The following is a 17,338-nucleotide window of genomic DNA, read 5'->3' as shown; positions in this document are numbered from 1 at the left end:
TTCCCTCTAGAGCTCAGATGCGCCACGTTTAGCTGTGGTGCCCTGAACTTGCTTTATGACAAATACTTTTTATTTTTTGAAAAATCCCTTGGATCACAAACTCTTGAACAGAAAAGATGCCATAAAAAAGCCGGAGATTTCCAATTCTCCTGCCAGGACCCCGAAGGCCAAGATGTCAGACGCAGACTAAGGAACTCCTGCTGGAGATCTGGGCGCTTCCAGAGACGGACAATGCTGTCCCCGAGGCCCCCCTCCCACGAAGCCTGTCACGTTTTCTCCCCATCGGGTGTTTCAGTTGCTTAACGGTCCATCATTTTCAGTTGCTCTCAGGCTACTCGGTCCTTTCTGGGATCTCCAGAGGCTCCGCGGCAGGTGGGAGGGTAGGACGGCAGCCGTGGCCCGAAGCCCCCACGCACACTGCCAGCTTCTCGTGGAGCGGAAACGGCCGAGACCAGCCAGACGAAGGGCTGGGGAGGGCGCCGGGCAGCCATGCCCGCTCCCCAAACCTCTACACACACACCAACCCAGGAACTCTGTGAACGCACGTCCAGTAACGGGAACGCCAAGTCCTCTTAACAGCGTCAGAGGTGAGGGGCTCCTGGGGGGCTCAGGGGGTGCAGCGCCAGCCTTCAGCTCGTCATGATCCCGGGTCCTGGGGGCCCCGACTCAGCGGGAAGCCTGCTCCTCCCTCCGTCTCTGCTCTCGCACTCACGCTGTCTAGTAAATGAAAAGGTTTTGCAACAACCGAGCAGGGCCGCACGCCAGCTACGTTCCAGTCACTGCCCACCCGCAGACCCGGGCCACGTGGCGTGCTGCACCTGACAGGGAGGGCAGAGGCGGCCGTGCTGTCGTGCTCCCGTCCCTCAGGAACACAAGCTGGTGCTGCAGGGTGAGGGCCAGTCCCTGGAGGACGTGCCTGTGGAGGGCCAGTCCGTGGAGGACAGCGGCGGGCTCGACACGGCCCCAGGCTGCTGCCGGCCTGGAGGCTCCGTTCCTGCTGTGTCTGCCGTAGCCCCGGCCCCGCGCGCGCGCTGCACTTCCAGGGGACAAGGACGAGTGTGGAGCACAGCTTCCCACGTCTGAAAACACACCTTCCAGCCACCAGTGACTTTCAACAGAACCGAGCCGCGAGCACGGGTGGGGAGAGAAAGCCCACGCCAGTGCCCTGTGCCCCCTATCCTCCCTGCCCGTCCTGAGATGCAGCGACGCCGCCCCGTGTGCGCCACAACTCACGACCTCACAGTCCGGCTGGCCCTGGGGCCCGGGCTCTTGGGGCAGTGTGGACGCACAGCGGCCATCAGTCAGCAGGCTGCTGGGCGCGGCAGGGTCCTGGGTTAGCTTCTGATGCTCCGTGTCTGCGACGTTTTAACATCCTCGGGGCCCTGTTGGCGGGAGACACTGCCCCCGCCCTCCCAGCGCTGACTCCTAGAGGCAGTGAACAGCTGACCCAGGAGCTCACCTTGGTGTCCGCAAACCCACCAACCCAGAGCCCACACTCCAGCCGCCTCCTTTGCCTGGTTCTTGCACATCAGAGAGCACTTCCTCTGCCCCGCGTCCCCCAGGCCCGGTGCCCACCCCACGGCCCAGAGCCTGCCGACCTTCCGCTCCCCAGCGCACCCACTCCCGCAGAAGGCCCGGCTTCTCTCTGGCTTCTCTCTGCGTCCTGACCGGGCCTGGGGCTTTCCGGAGGAGCCTTGTGCAGCGCGGCACGTCTCCGCCCCCTGAGGAACGCTGTGCGCGACCCACTCTCCTCTCCAGGCAGCCGTCTCGAGGTCTGTTGCCCAGCACACCTGACTAGAGCCAAGCACACAGGTTCTCAGACAGGTGCAGCCTTCCTCTGCACGTTTCTTCTCAGGTCAGAACAGAAGCCACGTCAGCGCGCGCGCGCTCCCGAGTGAAATGCTCGCTACGCGTGGCTACCTGCGTGCTCACGCAAAACCCACCCTACACCACCATGCCCAGCGCTTCTGAGGTGGTCCTGCCTGTGACCTGTGACGTGTCCCTTCCACGGAGCCACTCTGCGGGCAAAGCACTTCCCGGTGCCACCTGCCTGCACACGGTGCACGGGTTGGGGGGGCGTGCCCGGACGGCTGGGGGACCGCACGGCTGGGGGATGGCACAGAAGTGCAAGTCGCGCTTCCCAAGCAGCCGAGCCACCAGCGCCCTTGCTCCGTCTCACTCCTGCGAGTCTGACTGTGTGAGCTCCAGGGACACCCCATCAGCATTTGACACTGAGGACACCTGGGAAAGCGAGGAGCCCCACACTCAGAAGACGTCAAGACTTGGTAAGGATTTATTCCACGTCCTTCCGACAGCACACATCTGACACGCCACGCCACGGAGCTCTGGCCCCGGGGCAACTGGACTCGGGGCCATCCTTCTGCAGACCGACCGCGAGGACGGCGTTCGGGGCGCGAGCGGACACCCGTGCAAACCAGGTGACGATGCTCGGCCGTCCCAAGCACGAGCCGCTGTGGGGCCTGCACGGCAGCCGTGCACATCCACGCAGGGTGTGCATGTGCGGGCACTCGTGAGGAGGACCGACGCGGCCGGAGTGCTGACGGACTGTCCCACGCTTCCCACGGCCACCGTCCTTCTCGGTGCAAGTCCCAGTGCACCTGTGTTGGGGCAGCACAGCCCCTGCAGAGGCCTGGGTTCCGCCAGCACAGCTGACATTCAGGACCCACGCCCTCCCCACCGCCCGCTCTCTGCCCCCGGCCGCTGCCTGCCCTGCTGCTCGGGGCTGCGATCTGCCCCCGGGGGGCCCCCCAGGTCAGGGCTGGGGTTGCCGCCCGCCGCCCCCAGCAGGTGATTCCCGGGGCAGAGGTCCCCATCCGCACAGGCTGCGGTGGCCACCTTCCCCTCTCTCATCTCCGCCGCCAGACCAGCCGTCGGCCGCGACTCCTCGGGACTCACGGTCCTGTGCCCCTGCTTCCTCTTATACTCCATGATTTGTTTGTTGAGCGCCTCGTGATCGATCCCACACAGACTTGAGCACGTGGTCGGGGTGCCTCGCGGAGCAGGAGCGTCCCAGGCCCCGGGGCCGCTGCAGGGAGAAGAGGCACCCGGTGAAGGCAGCAGGACCGCCAGGGTCTGAGGCCATTGATCCTCCTCGTCCCCCCCCCCCCCCCCACCTGCCAGCGGGCTGCCGCGTCCGAGGGAAGCTGGGCTGTCCGGCACCGGGCTCCCCGGCCCAGAGCCCCTTAGCTGGTGCTGCCGGAGCTCGCGGGCGGGGCAGGCCAGCACCGTCCCACGCAGCCCTTCCGTGAGATGCGTTTTCCGTGTCTCTCCCCAGTTCCACACGGCTACTGTGCTGGGCCTGTTTCCCAGAACTACAGCTGCGGCCTCTTAGATCCACCACGCCGGGTCCCCGAGAAACCAAAGGAAAATGTCTGGCCTCGTATGACCCTTTCAAAACCCAAATCTGGCCAAGTCACGCCTCTCACCCCTTTCTTGCTCAGCTCGGGAAGGTCTCACCCCCACGGGCTGGGCTCCCCATGGCTTGGGGCCTTCGCTCCTGCTCCATGCTCCTGAGGCCGGAAACTGGGGGCCGCGCCGAGGTCCTAACAGGAGCCTGGACGCGGAGGCCCCGGTGTTAAGGAGCAGAGGCTGAGCGCCGGCTGGAGCTCCTCCCTCGCCTGTGACGGCCCCCAGCTCGAGCGTCACGTCTCTTTCTCAGACCGCGACGGCCTGACTGAAAACCAATGCTGCCCGACCCACCTGCCTACCGACCCACCAACCAGACCTTGCAGACCCACGACCATCTGTGGCTCCCTGTAGGCCTCGCCCAGCAGGTGCAAGTTCCAAAGAGCCCACTGTGTGTTCTGTTCCCGGACCCCAGGTGCCAGGACAGACACAGCGCACCCAAGAAAACCGTGCAGAGTGGACAGAGAGGCTAAGGGAGGGACAGCTGCCCTCCCTTGCTGAGTCGCTGCGGCGACCAGAGGCCTTCCCAGCCGCCATGCTGAGATGCCAGCAGCTGCTGCCCCCGGGAATGGCCATAGGCCTCTGCCAGGCCGGGGCCCCAGGCAGGGTCGGAGGGCACAACGCCAGGGCCAGGAGTGCGCACCTGCCGCAGCAACCAGCAGTTCCGCACCGGACACCTGTCTGAAGACCCAAAGTCACATCCCCACGTACCCGACATCCTCTTGCACGGAGTCTTCTTTCTCATCCCGGGGTCCCAAATCGGCCACGGCCAGCAACCGCTCAACCTGAGGAGGACGGACAGAGGGTGAGCCAGTGAGCCACACTGCGCCCCCCCCCCCCCCCCGCCACATCAGAGCCCGGCTCTGGTGGGCCGTGTGCAGCCGCGCCGTGCTGGCTCGGACATGGGCCTCGGCCGACACCGAAAGCACCGGCGACGGTGCTTTCAAACACTGGCCACGTACAGTCACGTGTTCTCTGATGACCGACAGGCGCCTTCTTCAAACTGCACTTAAAGCCTGCGAACATCGAACTTGTGAAGAAGCAAGGTAAGCGTTAGCTCAAGTACGTAATTCCTAAGGAAGCGCAGAATAGTTCAATTTTGCCACGGAATCTGTGTTTGTGGAAAGAAAGCCTCCTGGCCCAGCGATAACGTCACAGTCACACGACTCCAGCTCCACGGTGGCCGAGGGGACTCAGTGGAAATGAAAGCTCTCCTCGGTGGGGGCAGCACACAAGCCCGGCTCCCTGGACACGGAGGGCAGCTCCCCTCTCACCCGCCGCCCTGCACGCCCAGGAGAGCCCAGGTCCGGGACCAGGGCCCGTCATTCCACAGCAGCACAAAGCACCATCACGAGCCAAGGGCACTCCAATAGAAACCACAAATGTGAAAAAGCAGAACCAGGAGAAAAAGTCAGTCCACAGAAAAGACCAGAAACAGGACCAACAAAGCCACAAAACAAGCACTAACGGGACGTCTCCCGGGTTACTGCTCGCACCTGCCAAGGGACCTGTGCTGGACACACGGGCGTTCTGCACAACTCCACACTGCAGACCTTCAAGAACGGGCCAAAGCCTGCAAGAGACTTCACAAAACAAAGAAGAGCCGGCACGCGCATGGCAAGATACTCCCCAGTAGGAGTGGTCACGCACACGCACGTGTGGCCGCCAGAGGGGACACCACAAACGCAGCAGGACTCCTGATGTCCGGCGGGAGCTCGTGGTGGCCCAGACAGTTCCGGCCAACCAACAGCTCGGCAAAGTCAGACACGCCTGCCACCTCTACACACTGACCTAAACACGCAACGATGCGTACACAGCGGTTCCCAACACCTTTACTCACCGCCGCCAAAAACCAGAAGAGACCAATGTCCACGAAAGGTGGACGGGTCACTTAGCAGTAGGGAACCACTTACACATGAAACGACGGACTCTTAAAAACAGGACTGAGCCACAAAGCCAATGTCTGCCTCTGTGTCCGCGGAGCTCCAGGAATCTGAACCGGAGAAACCACCTGATAGCCGCTGGCTGGGGGAGCCCCGCGGGCAGGGGTGTGGGGGCAGGGCACAAAGGCACACATCCCTGTGCACTGCCTGGAAATCAGGCATCACTAAAGCTTCTCTTTGAAGCTTTGACCCAGCACTCCATGTGAAAGCAGCCAAATCCCGACGCGTCCCCCAGGCTGCGAGGACGGGAGGCTCTGTGCCCACCTCTGAGACAGGACATAGGCTGCTCGGACACCCTCTCCAGGCAAGGCTCAGGCCCGACTGAACGGGAGCTGGCAGCCTGTGTGGGCTCTCCTGACGCCTGCTTCTCCAGCCGGAAGACGAGCAAACGTGTAATGAATCACAAAGCCACTATCATAGTTTACGTGTTTCAAGATTTTAGGTTTTTCCCTTAAAAATCATGGTAAGATCAACCTTTTTTTTTTTTTTAAAGATCTTATTTATTTATTTGACAGACAGAGATCAAAAGTAGGCAGAGAGGCAGGCAGAGAGAGGGGGAAGCCGGCTCCCCTGCTGAGCAGAGAGCCCGATGCAGGGCTCGATCCCAGGAACCTGGGATCATGACCTGAGCCGAAGGCAGTGGCTTAACCCACTGAGCCACCAGGTGCCCCTAAGAACCTTTTGAAAACCCTCTGATTGGAAGGGAAGACATGGTGAAGGACACCAGTCGTCGTGCAGAGCCCAATGACACTTCGCCAGTGGACTGCACCCCCGGGCGTCCCCGACGTTCCAGAGACAAACCCCAGGAGCCTCTTCGCATCCCTCCCACTCACTCCCTTCCCCAGACGCGGCCACCAGTTTGACTCCCATCGCCAGAGATAAGCCACACTTGGCTCAACATCCTGGAAACAGAACCGCAGATAACATGGCGTCTTCTCTGGCTCTGCATCACCTGCGAGGCGAGGGGAGCTCGTCCACCCGCCCACCTGTGCCCGGGGGTCTGACCCACACCCGGGGGTTGCAACGCGTACCCGGGGATCTAACCTGTACCAGGGAGTGTGACGCACACTTGGGAGTCTGGGAGCCTGGCGCATGCCCAGGTGTCTGAGTGAGGAACCCCTGCCGCCGGCGCCCCGGGTGCGTCTCTGGGGCACACGGTCGGTTTAAGTGGGAACGTGAGCGTGCCCTCGGCTCCCACTGCTGGCTGCTCGGCGCACAGCACGGAGGGGGTCCCGCGGTGTCTCTCTGGCCCGCTGTCTGCTCACTAGTGGAAACCCCCTGGGGGAAGGGGGAGCCCAGCATCTGTGGGGTTTTCTGTGCCGCTGGGCACCTCTCCGTGTGTTGACCAGCACGGGCTCTGGCACTGCTGAGCGCTGGGGCAGAGCGCACTCCTGCCCTTCTCCCGAGTGTTCCGGAGAAGGCAGAGTACGCTGCCGCAACCACGGCCAGCCCCCGCGTCTCCAGCCACCGGCAACTTTTCAACATGTGCAACCAACACAAGACAGAGAAACAAGCCGACAGGTACAGGACTCCAAGTTTCATCCAGTACCCCCATTCCAACGGCACGCGTCTATCCCAGCTTCTTTACTACGGGCTGACTTTCACCCTATTTCACGCAGTCCTCACTTGTGCAAGAGCACGATCATGACCGTGCCCTCGGTGAACCACCTGCCCCGATCAGAGACCCCCCTCACGCCCCTGTCCAGCCTCTGCTTGCTTCTGACTACAGAACACAGACCCCTGAGGACGACAAGACGAGCAGAAGCCCGCCCAACGTTCTCTGACCCCAGCACCGCAAGGACACGGGAGGACAGGCGCTGGGCAGGCCCAGGTTCTAGAGACAGAACGGCTCTGGGGTGCTCTGCGCACTCCCTGCACCTCCCTCCTTCCAACGACTTTTTCTAGGAAGGAGCCCACAGAGCCAGGCAAGCCCTGCCTCCCCAGAGAGGGACCAGCCACGAGGGAGAGGACACTCCCCATCGCCGAGAGGTGTCGCCTTCTGCCAGCTCCGCCAGCCGTGCCTGGGTGAGGCCTGTGCGCGTACGGACCCAGCGCACCCCACGACCTGGCTTCTGCCCGGCTCTCTGCAGCTATAGCACTGGCCACGTCACTTCTCGTGAGCAAACCACGCCTCTGTCAAGGTTTGAACGTACAGTACCTTCAGTATTGCTTAAGTAACGAGTAACAAAAGATGAAAACGTCCAGTTAGATTTGTTTTCCTCTGTGGATCTAAATACCACCTGCTCTGGGGCACCTGCACACCTGACCCTCGGTTTCGGCTCCGGCCGTCATCTTGGGGTCATGGGACTGAGCCCCGAGTTAGGCTCCGCGCTCAGCGGGCAGCCTGCTTGGGACTGTCTCGCTCCCTCCGCCCCTGCCCCTCCCCACCCCAGCTCACATGCACCTGCCCTTTCTCTCAAATAAATCTTTAAGCTAAATAAAAACAAAAAACAAAAAACAAAGGAAAAACACTGTCTAGTCCTGTGGTGAGTAACAGCTACCTGGCTATACCATCACGACTGCTATTGACTGGGGTTTTCGTAAATTTTTTAAAAGTATAACGCACCTTAGTAACTACCCAGTACCTCCCACCCAGACAGCAAGCACACATAACCTTACAGCCTGTAACCTTTATAACTAGCTTACGGCCAGCAGAACGTCGATTCGGTGTAACACAGGTCACATCCGGAGACGGGAAGCTGACCCTGGTTTCCCAGCTAGAGACTCAGTGGCGAACATGAAAGACCAGGAGGTGTGGTCGCCGCCGGGGCGCGCGGCTGGGACAGGGGCCTGGCAGCCTCACTCTCTACTTGGACTCGTGGAGACTGATTACTCCTGTCACCACACCCATGATAAACTGCAACACCGCACTCGTCCGTCGGCTTGCTCCGCGCAGTGAGCTTCCGCAGAGCCGTACCTCGGCCAGAGCCGCGTTCCCCTTGTCCCGGATGAACACGATTGGCGGCACGTTCCTCAGGGTCTGCTGGGACATCAAAAGGTGCCTGGAGAGAGACGGTGCACACGGTGCAGTTGAGCAGAAAGGAAAACACACTCAGCTCCTGGAATAAAAGAAGGGATCTGCCATCCCGTCATCCAAACCCCAGAACGTCCGCGCAAGACAGTCTTCCTTCGGCCACCGCCACAGCACACCAGGAACACATCACCACGGCTTTACCGCCTGAACGCAACTCCTGAGAGCTTACGAGCAACCTGATCTTGGCCTGGACGCCTCCTTGGGCATTGCAGTGGCCATGGGCTGCGTGGTCTGGGCGCAAACAGCCGGCCCAGGCCTCATTCCTCCACTCGGTGGACAATCCCCGGCAACAAGGCCAAGAAGTGCACCGAGGACCTCGGGCTCTGAGGGGGACACGCAGCGCCGTGTGCACGGCCGCTCATGCAGGCAGACAGACGTGAAGCAGCAGCATTCGCACCCGGTGAGCACACTGCTGGGACAGCCTCTCTGCACAGGGACGACAGGTCCTGGGACGCAGTTACAGCCTTTACGCTAAACCTCAGCTCAGCACAAGAGCCGGAAAAGGGATGGTCTGTTCAGCTGAGTTTTCTGATGACCTAAAACTAATCAGAATATGATACTGTTTTCGCCAACACTTGTTGGAAATCTTTCTCCTGTTAGTGTTAACGAAGAAAAAAATCAAATGAGCGCTCATTGACGTAAGAGACCCCTTGGGCCTCCTGGGACAGACGTCAGAACTGAAGCGGATAGCACGTAAAAAAACGCTGGTTCCACAGGACTCAGCTCCTTCTCCGAAAAACAGAGTACGACAGACACGGGAGAGGTGAGGGGGCGGAGAAAGGAGGGAAGCGGGGGAGAGCACCAGTTCTGAGAGTGCTGGCTGGTCAGGCTTCTGCATTTCCTCAAACTGAGGAGGAAACAGTAACCCTTAACTACCGCCCAGCTCCGCAGTTCTCCGGACGTTTGGTCTCAAGCCCTCTTCACACCGTTAAAGATCACCGCAGATGGCAAGGACTTTCTGCTAACGTGTGTTCCATCCGTCCACGTCTAGCACACTATAAATTAAAACTCAGAATTTGAGGAGCGCCTGGGTGGCTCAGTGGGTTAAAGCCTCTGCCTTCGGCTCAGGTCATGGCCCCAGGGTCCCGGGATGAGTCCCCCATCAGGCTCCTTGCTCAGCGGGGAGCCTGCTTCTCTGCCTCTGCCTGCCTCTCTATCTACTTGTGCGAGCGCGCTCTCTCTCGCCAACAAATAAATAAAAACAAACAAAAAACTCAGAATTTGAAAAATACACATTAATTCATTTCAATAACAAACTTACTAAGTGTTCACATGGATTTTTTTTTAAGATTTTTATTTATTTATTTGACAGAGAGAGAGAGATCACAAGTAGGCAGAGAGGCAGGCAGAGAGAGAGGAGGAAGCAGGCTCCCCGCCGAGCAGAGAGCCAGATGCGGGGCTCGATCCTAGAATCCTGGGATCATGACCTGAGCCGAAGGCAGAGGCTTTAACCCACTGAGCCACACGGATGCTCCTCACATGGACTTTTATTAAAGATTTTATTTATTTATTTGACAGAGAAAGATCACAAGTAGACAGGCAGGCATGGTGTTGTTTACATAGTCACACACTTCTTCACAGCCTAGCTTAGCCAGATTCTCATCTCTCCATCTGCATTCCAGCCGCTCTGTTATTTTGGCTGAAATACAGGAAAACCCGCCCTCACACAGATCCCTGACTGGAGAAGGAATAAGTGACCAGCACTTCAGAAAAGAAGGGTCTTCTCCGGTACTCCCAGAGTCCACGAGTGACGGCTTGCGGAGGGCCGGCCGTGCCGGGGCCCTGACTCGGCCAGCATCGCAGTCACACTGAAGCCGGCTGGTCTTCCTGCGCTTTGAACCGAGCTTTCCCTACGCTTGACTCTGTGGCCTCCCGTTCTGCTCGCATGGAAGTGATGGACTCCCCAAGGTACCCAGACTTGCAGATGCTGGCCCTGCACCACACCAAGCTACCCTTGTCAGCATCCCTGCTACGACCCGTCTCCTCCTGCGTCTTCAAGTACTGGAACGCTACCAGCCTCGCGGAGGCAGACATGTTTTCTAAAGTCAATTTTCATTTGAAAGCTTGAATCCTGGGGCGCCTGGGTGGCTCAGTTAGTTAAGTGTCCAACTCTTGGCTTTGGCCCAGGCTGTGGTCTCAGGGTCGTGAGATCGAACCCCATGTGCAGCTCTGTGCTCGGCGCAGAGTCCACTGGAGATCCTCTCTCCCTCTGCCCTTCCCTACCCATTTCAAATAAATAATTTTTTTTTAAAGATTTTATGTATTTATTTGTCAGAGAGAGAGAGCGCGCACACACAAGCAGGCAGAGAGGCAGGCAGAAGCAGTGAGAGAAGCAGGCTCCCTGCCGAGCAAGGAGCCCGAGGCGGGGCTCAATCCCAGAACCCTGGGATCATGACTTGAGCCGAAGGCAGCGGCTCAACCAATTGAGCCACCCAGGCGTCCCTCAAATAAGTAACTCTTAAAGGGGGGGGGGGGGGCTTGAATTTTATCACTGGCGACAAAAACAGTCCATTGTTTTCCCTGAGGTGACAGGTTCATTTTGCTCATTTTAGAGGAAATGTCTGCCAACTGCCCACATCTGAAATCGCGCAGCGAGCTCACTTGTTCCCTCCAGCGAACGAGCGTCTGCTTCAGCTCAGGGCAACTGCGCCTTTTCCCGAGGCGACCGTGCCATGGCAGCACAGGCTAGCTGGTGCTTTCTCTCCATGACACGGGACGCTAAGATGACACGTGCCCAAGGGTCAGGACGGAAAGAACTCAGTCACTTCTGCTCGTTCACCAAGGATGTCCTTGCGAAACACTGTGCTGCTGTCCCCCGTGCGCAGGCAGCAGAAGCTACAAGGACCAGAGGGACGTCGGTGGCCGGAAGCCCCTAGGCGTCTGGGCCCACACCTTGAGAACCACTGTCCTAGGTTACGTCCCGCGTGAAAATGTAAATTACGCTTGGAAATTTAAGAGTGCGCTTCCCAGAGTTTGCTCAAAAGCAGAAAGACTCGGGCCCCACGGGGAGACTGGAGAGGCAAGCAGAAGCGAGCGGGCTGAGGACAGGGCGCCTCACCTCACGTGTGCGGCGCTCCTCTGCAGGACGGCCTCCGTGCTTGCATTCTGCTCGGCGGGGACCTCGGTCCTCCAGTACACGCGGCAGGCGGAGAAGTCTGCGGTCAGAGACACCTGAGCCCCCCCACCGCAGCCGTCGGTCACCTCCAGCTGCCACGCTTGCCCGCACATGGCACGTGGGAGCAGAAACAGCTTTCAGGCACCCGCCGCCCCCCCACCCCGCGAATACAAATCCTTGGTGTCCCCGACCCACTCCCACAGCGCACATCAGAAATGCCTGAGCTGCGGCTTCTCAGCCTCCGGGGTCCCTCTGGCTAAACTCAGACTGCAGGAAGGCAGGCGCGGAAGCAGCCACCCCGCGCACCTAACAACACTGTGGGTGCCCGCACCCACAGCCGGACGCGCGCACCCCGTCCACACTATGCTAAGTGGTGACACTTAACGGGCTCCTGAGCTCCAAGACCTCAGGACCGACGCGGGGCTCCCCCCCGGCACCAGGCTGCCCGCCTCGCCCGGTCAACGCGCTCGGGCCCGAGTCTACCTTGGAGAGCTGCACGTTCAGGTCACAGATCTCCTGGCTCACTTGCGGGGTGCACAGCAGGTCCGTGAGCGCTTTGTAGAGGAGGCCGTTCAGCGCCCGCAGGCGCACGTGCTCGTCCCTCCTGGTCTTCTTCGAGGTGCTCTTTGCTAGGAACTCCGGCTGGGATGGCTTGTACATCTCCACGCAGAACAGAAAGGCCAGCGTCACAACGGTGCACGAACTTGCTCTAACTTACGCGAAGGGGGCTGGGGGGACGGCACACTGGGACCAACGAGAAGCCGTCTCAGCCCACTGCGACGCAGCCTGCAGACCCAGCTCCTAGACGCTACCTGGCGTCCCCCCGAGTCGAAGCACCGTCGGTGCGTGTATCTGCACCTGAAAAATCTCGCGTCGTATAAATTCTCCTTAAACAATTCAGGGTTAACACACAGTGCGCTTTTTCTAACAAAAGCCACTGAGTACATAAACTCTCACAGTTTATCCACACGTACGGACGCTAAAACCAAACGGACGTTTCCATATCACTATTTGACGACACAGAGGGCATTCCGGAAGACTTCAGAGTACCTTTTTTTTTTAAGTGAAAAGGCACCTGGTTACTTGGCTGAGCGTCCGACTCTTGGTTTTGGTTCTGGTCATGACCTCAGGGTTGTGACATGGAGCCGAGTTGGGCTTGAACGCTTAGCCGGGAGTCTGTCTGGGATTCTCTCCCTCTCTCTCTGCCCCTGCCCCCTGCTCACTCACACTCTCTCTCTCTGTCAAATAAATAAACGCTTCTAAGAAGTAAAAATTCACACGGCAGTGTCTCTAGTCCCGCCCCTGCGGACCGTGAGTCCTCAGATGTGGACACGGAAGGCCCGCCGGGCTGGGGCTCTGCCCGCTTCCGGAAGCCCACGCCCACCGGAGCCTGCAGCCGCCGGCACTTACCAAGTGAGAGCCCAGGGAAGGACCTTCGTACCAAAACTTCTTCCTATGGGGAGAAAACGGAGCGATGCCACCGGTGGCAAACTGAGGAAAATACGCATCAACTCAACAGTACAAAACCACCGCCCTTCCTAGAGGGCTAAACGAGGGCACAGAAATGGGTGTTACCGGAGGACTAAGAAATTCAGAATTCTAATCAACAGCAGGGCTGTGGGGGAGAGAAGGTAATTTTAGTTCAACCTCCTAATGTTTACTCAAGGTCCACCTCCAAGCCCCAAGGCGGAGAGAGCACCTCAGAACACCCGCGAGGGGCGCCTGGGTGGCTTAGTGGGTTGGAGCCTCTGCCTTCGGCTCAGGTCATGATCCCAGGATCCTGGGATCGAGCCCCACATCGGGCTCTCTGCTCAGCAGGGAGCCTGCTTCCGCTTCCTCCTCTCTCTCCCTGCCTGCCTCTCTGACTAGTTGCGATCTCTGTCTATCAAATAAATAAATAAAATCTTTAAAAAAAAAGAACACCCGCGAAACCGCAGGTGAGCGCCAAACGCCGGGTGCGCGGCCCTGCACTGGCTGGGCCGGGGGAGCGGTCACTGCTTTGCTGAGAGATTACGATAAGCAAGGAAAGCTAGCTGCGCGAGCCGTGTGCTGTGGACTGGGGCTAGACATCATGTGGACCCCAGCGTCCCTGAGTACCTGACACACACAGAGACCTCTGCAGGCGCGAGTACGTGCAGAGTTAACAAAAACGCATTTTCTGCTTTGGCAGCTGACAAGAACTAATGGACAGACACTCCAGCTCTCAGATTATCATTTTTTTTAATTTAAGATTTTATTTATTTATTCGACAGACAGATCACAAATAGGCAGAAAGGCAGGCAGAGGGGGGAAGCGGGACCCATCCCAGGACCCTGAGATCATGACCTGAGCCACGCAGGCGCCCCCAGATGATCATTTCTGACGACGTCCTGCAATAACAGAGCTTCTCGGAGAAGCTGCTGACTGCGGGGCTGGGAGAGGAAGTGGCAAAAAGTTTTTAGGGGCGCCTGGGTGGCTTAGGGAAGCTTCTGCCTTCCGTCATGATCCCCGGTCCTGGGATCGAACCCCGCCTCGGGCTCCTTGCTCAGCAGGGAGCCTGCTTCTGCCTCCGCTGCTCCCCACCGCTCCGCTCCGTCTCTTTTCCCTTAAGGGAAGAAAAGGTTTTAAGCTCTAAAGCTACAAAACCCCAAAACGATGAGTGGCAGAGTACAGGACCTAAACAAGAGCTCCCAGAGGTCAAAGACAACGCGAGCGCAGCAGGGTTACTGGCTGGACGCGCCAAGTCCACGCGCACGTAAGCACCTGCAGGACAAGACCCGCTCCGCGGTCAGACCCGTAGACACGCCGGAGCACGGCCCCCCGCCCCGTGTGGCTGCCCGCGGCGCGTCCCCCAGCGCAGACGGGGCGCGCCGGACAGACGCGACCTCGGGCAGCCGCCTGGGCCCGCAGCGACCGCCCGAAGCAGGCTCCGCGGCAGGAGCACGAGCAGTCCCGGAACCGCACACGCGGCGCGCGCACAACCCCCAGGGCCGCCGGACGCCGAAGCCGGACCCCGAAGCCGGGTCCGGAGGGCCTGACAGCCGGCTCGGCGGGACGCGGTCCAGGAGGAGCCCTGCGGCGGGGGCAGGGCTCCAGTCACCAAGCGGGTGCGACCCGGCTCGCCGCGGGGCCAGCTGCCGCATGCCCGCCACTGAGCGGGCGCGGGGCCCCGGGAATCCCCCCGCCGCCGCGGCCACCGGGGAAGCCTGTCTGCGGGGGAAGGGGCCGCGGACGGCAGCGCAGGGCACCCTCTCCCCGGGGACCGGCCGAGCCCGCGCCGCGCTCCGGCGCACAGAGCCGCTCCCGGGCTCCCCTCCGACGAGGCCTCCCGAGAACTGCTCCCGGGAAGCAGGGGCGGGAAACCGGACCGCGTCAACAGCGACGAGCGCCACTACCCGCAGCTCTTCAGCCACCGCGACCGGCCCGGCAGGAGCGCGGGGCCGCCCACTGCCGCCGCCCCGACGCCGCCCCGGGGCTCCGGCAGGGCCGCAGAGACCCCGCCCCCGCCCCGCCCCGCGGACCTCCCCCAACCACGCCCCCGCAGACCGGTCCCCCCGAGAACCCCGCCCCTTACCGCGGACCCCGCCCTCGACCCCGCCCCGCGGAGCGTCCCCCTCCACAGTGGACAGGCCCCGCAGCTGCGTCCTGCCCCCCCACCCGAAGTCAGCGTCCCTCCGCCACAAGGGCACCGCCCCCGCCCCCAGCGCCCCCGCGCGGACTGGGTGCGCATTACTTGGTTTTGGAAGCGAATTTCTTGAGGAGGTTCTTGCCGCAGGAGACCGGCGAGCCGCGGAGGGCCCGCGCCCCGCCCGGAGGGAGAGCCGCGTGGCCGCCGCGGAGGAACGCCCGGAGCCCCTCGCGAGGCCCGCACCGGCGGAGGGCCACCCCCGACATGGCTGCGGCGGCAGAGGCGGAAGGGGCGACGTGAGGCGGCGCGAAGCGGGGCGGGGCGACGTGAGGCGGGGCGACGTGAGGCGGCGCGGGGCGGGGCTGCGCGACGCGACGCCGGGGGCGGGGCTGTGGGACTAGGCGGAAGCACGCGGCGGGAGGTGAATGCGGCGCGCGGAGTCATCGGCGCCGGGGGACCCTCGTACGCAGCGACGTCGGGGCGGGGCGACGTCCCTCACGCGAGGTGCGCACAGGACGGGGCGGGGTCTAGAGGCCGGGGCGCGCGGGGTGACGTCGGGGGGCGGGGCCTGTAGGCTGGGAGGGAGGCGGCAGCTACGGCGGGTCCGGCCCACGCGCGGGACCGCAGCAGACGCGGAGGGCGGGGAGGGAGGTGCGGGCGAGCCGGGCCTCCCGGAGCCTCCGCAGCCGCGCGTGCGCGCCGGAGGGAGGCAGCCCCGTGCCTGCAGGGCCCCGCCCGGCTCGACGCCCCGCGCCGCTCCGGCCGCACCCCCGGGGCCGCACCCCGGCGGGAACGTGGCGCGTGGACGCAGGCGCCGGCAGGCCGGAGGGTCAGGGACGCGGTCGCCCGCGGCAGGAGGGAAGGCGGCCCCGGGAGGTGCGGAGCAGCCCGGGGTTCACCCAGAGGCGGGCGTGGGGGCGCGACCCCCGCTGCCGGCTCTGCGGGGCGCCCCTCGGAGCCGCCCGGAGGCCGCCGCGAGCGCGAACGACAGGCTGGGCTCTCGGCGGACCGCGCTCCCGTGCGCTTCCGTGACCCCCGCTCCCACGGCGGCCTCCGACCGAGCCCCCTGAGGCCTGGACAGTCTAACCGGGCCGCGCGACGGGCTCTGGGAGTGACCCAGAGTGACCCGGACCGCACTGACGAGCCCGCGCAGAGCTTCGGCAGGCGCGGGAGGGCCACGGGGTGCGGCTTCACCGAAGGACGGCTTCACGGGCGCGTCCCCGCTTCGCCGGTGTCTCCGGCTCCGCGTTCCGGTCGCAGGGGAGGCTGTGGTGGTCTCCGGGCACCGCCCCGCCTCCAACCCCAGCACGTGGGGGCGCGGCCCGAGCGTCCCCGCCGCAGCCGGGCTCTCGGGGTTCCGGGCGATGCAGGTGCTCGTCCCCGCATCACGGGCCGGGCTCCCTGTAACGGGGAGCCGTGGGGGGGGGGGGGCTCGTTACCTGGAACCAGGGGGGGAGAGGGGAGAGGAGGGGAGTCCGCCCAGAGAAAGAAGGAAGTGTTGGAAGGGCAGCGGGGACTCAAACACGGACGGTGACCCTAGCCACGCGCACGAGGAGAGGGCAGCAGCCCGACCCCGCAGAGCCTCTTGACTTTTTTTTTCAGATTTTTAAAATATTTATTTATCTGACAGAGATCACAAGGAGGCAGAGAGGCAGGCGGGGGTGGGGGGGGAACAGGCTGCCCGCTGAGCAGAGAGCCTGACCCCGGCCTCCATCCCAGGACCCTGAGATCATGACCTGAGCCAAAGGCAGAGGCTTATCCCACTGAGCCCCCAGGCACCCACCTCTTGACTGTTGTAATACAAAGGCCAAAGCCCACACGCAGCAGTCAGCCTCCATCCTCTAGGAATCTTAGGGACCCCAAACCTGCAGAAATTCTCTGGGGACACTTGTAATTTATGCCAGTGTGCTATGTCCTTGCCCCCAGGGCTATCCGAGTGAGGCAGAGCCTGTAACACCCTTAGCAAGGGTCGAACTATTCGGAAGCAGCTCCTGGCCTGCGAGCAAGGAGGTGGGCCCTGCCGTCCGGCAGCACACGCGGGACACCGGTCTCAGCGGGAGGTGGTCCCCACGACTCAGGAATAACGAGTCCTGGCCGACTGCAATGACCCTGCCCACAGAATTTGGTGTCCAGGCCAGACGAACCTGAACTGCACCAGCACAACTTCGCAACAGCAGCGTCGTTGGTATTGAGGTAGGGTGGACCCCTGGACT

At 61.8% G+C, this 17,338-nt stretch overlaps 1 protein-coding gene across 2 annotated transcripts; it reads right to left on the bottom strand.

Moving 5' to 3' along the window:
- Positions 1-2,275: 2,275 nt before the first annotated feature.
- On the bottom strand, positions 2,276-15,439 carry RBFA (ribosome binding factor A). Of its 2 annotated transcripts, none has more exons than XM_046024952.1 (7): positions 15,231-15,439; positions 12,929-12,971; positions 12,002-12,178; positions 11,462-11,574; positions 8,287-8,371; positions 4,138-4,211; positions 2,276-3,049 (listed from the first exon to the last, which is right to left on the bottom strand). In XM_046024952.1, the coding sequence occupies exons 1-7, from the start codon at positions 15,389-15,391 to the stop codon at positions 2,677-2,679; spliced, it is 1,026 nt and encodes a 341-aa protein (XP_045880908.1). In that variant the 5' UTR covers positions 15,392-15,439; the 3' UTR covers positions 2,276-2,676. The 2 variants fall into 2 exon arrangements, with proteins under 2 accessions (XP_045880908.1, XP_045880909.1); XM_046024953.1 differs by having other exon boundaries at positions 2,276-3,046; positions 15,231-15,437.
- Between the last annotated feature and the right edge of the window lie 1,899 nt (positions 15,440-17,338).

The sequence above is a fragment of the Meles meles genome, chromosome 12, assembly GCF_922984935.1.
Source record: "Meles meles chromosome 12, mMelMel3.1 paternal haplotype, whole genome shotgun sequence".
NCBI classification, from domain to species: domain Eukaryota; kingdom Metazoa; phylum Chordata; class Mammalia; order Carnivora; family Mustelidae; genus Meles; species Meles meles.
The sequence above is the reverse complement of the archived record's forward strand: the minus strand, read 5'-3'. Positions and strand labels throughout refer to the sequence as shown.

Coding starts and splice junctions, on each gene's coding strand:
- RBFA (XM_046024952.1), bottom strand. CDS start 15,391: ATGTCGGGGGTGGCCCTCCGCCGGTGCGGGCCTCGCGAGGGGCTCCGG. Junction 12,972..15,230: donor AAATTCGCTTCCAAAACCAA/GTAATGCGCACC, acceptor TTCTCCCCATAG/GAAGAAGTTTTGGTACGAAG. Junction 8,372..11,461: donor AGGAGCGCCGCACACGTGAG/GTGAGGCGCCCT, acceptor GTCTCTCTCCAG/GCACCTTTTGATGTCCCAGC.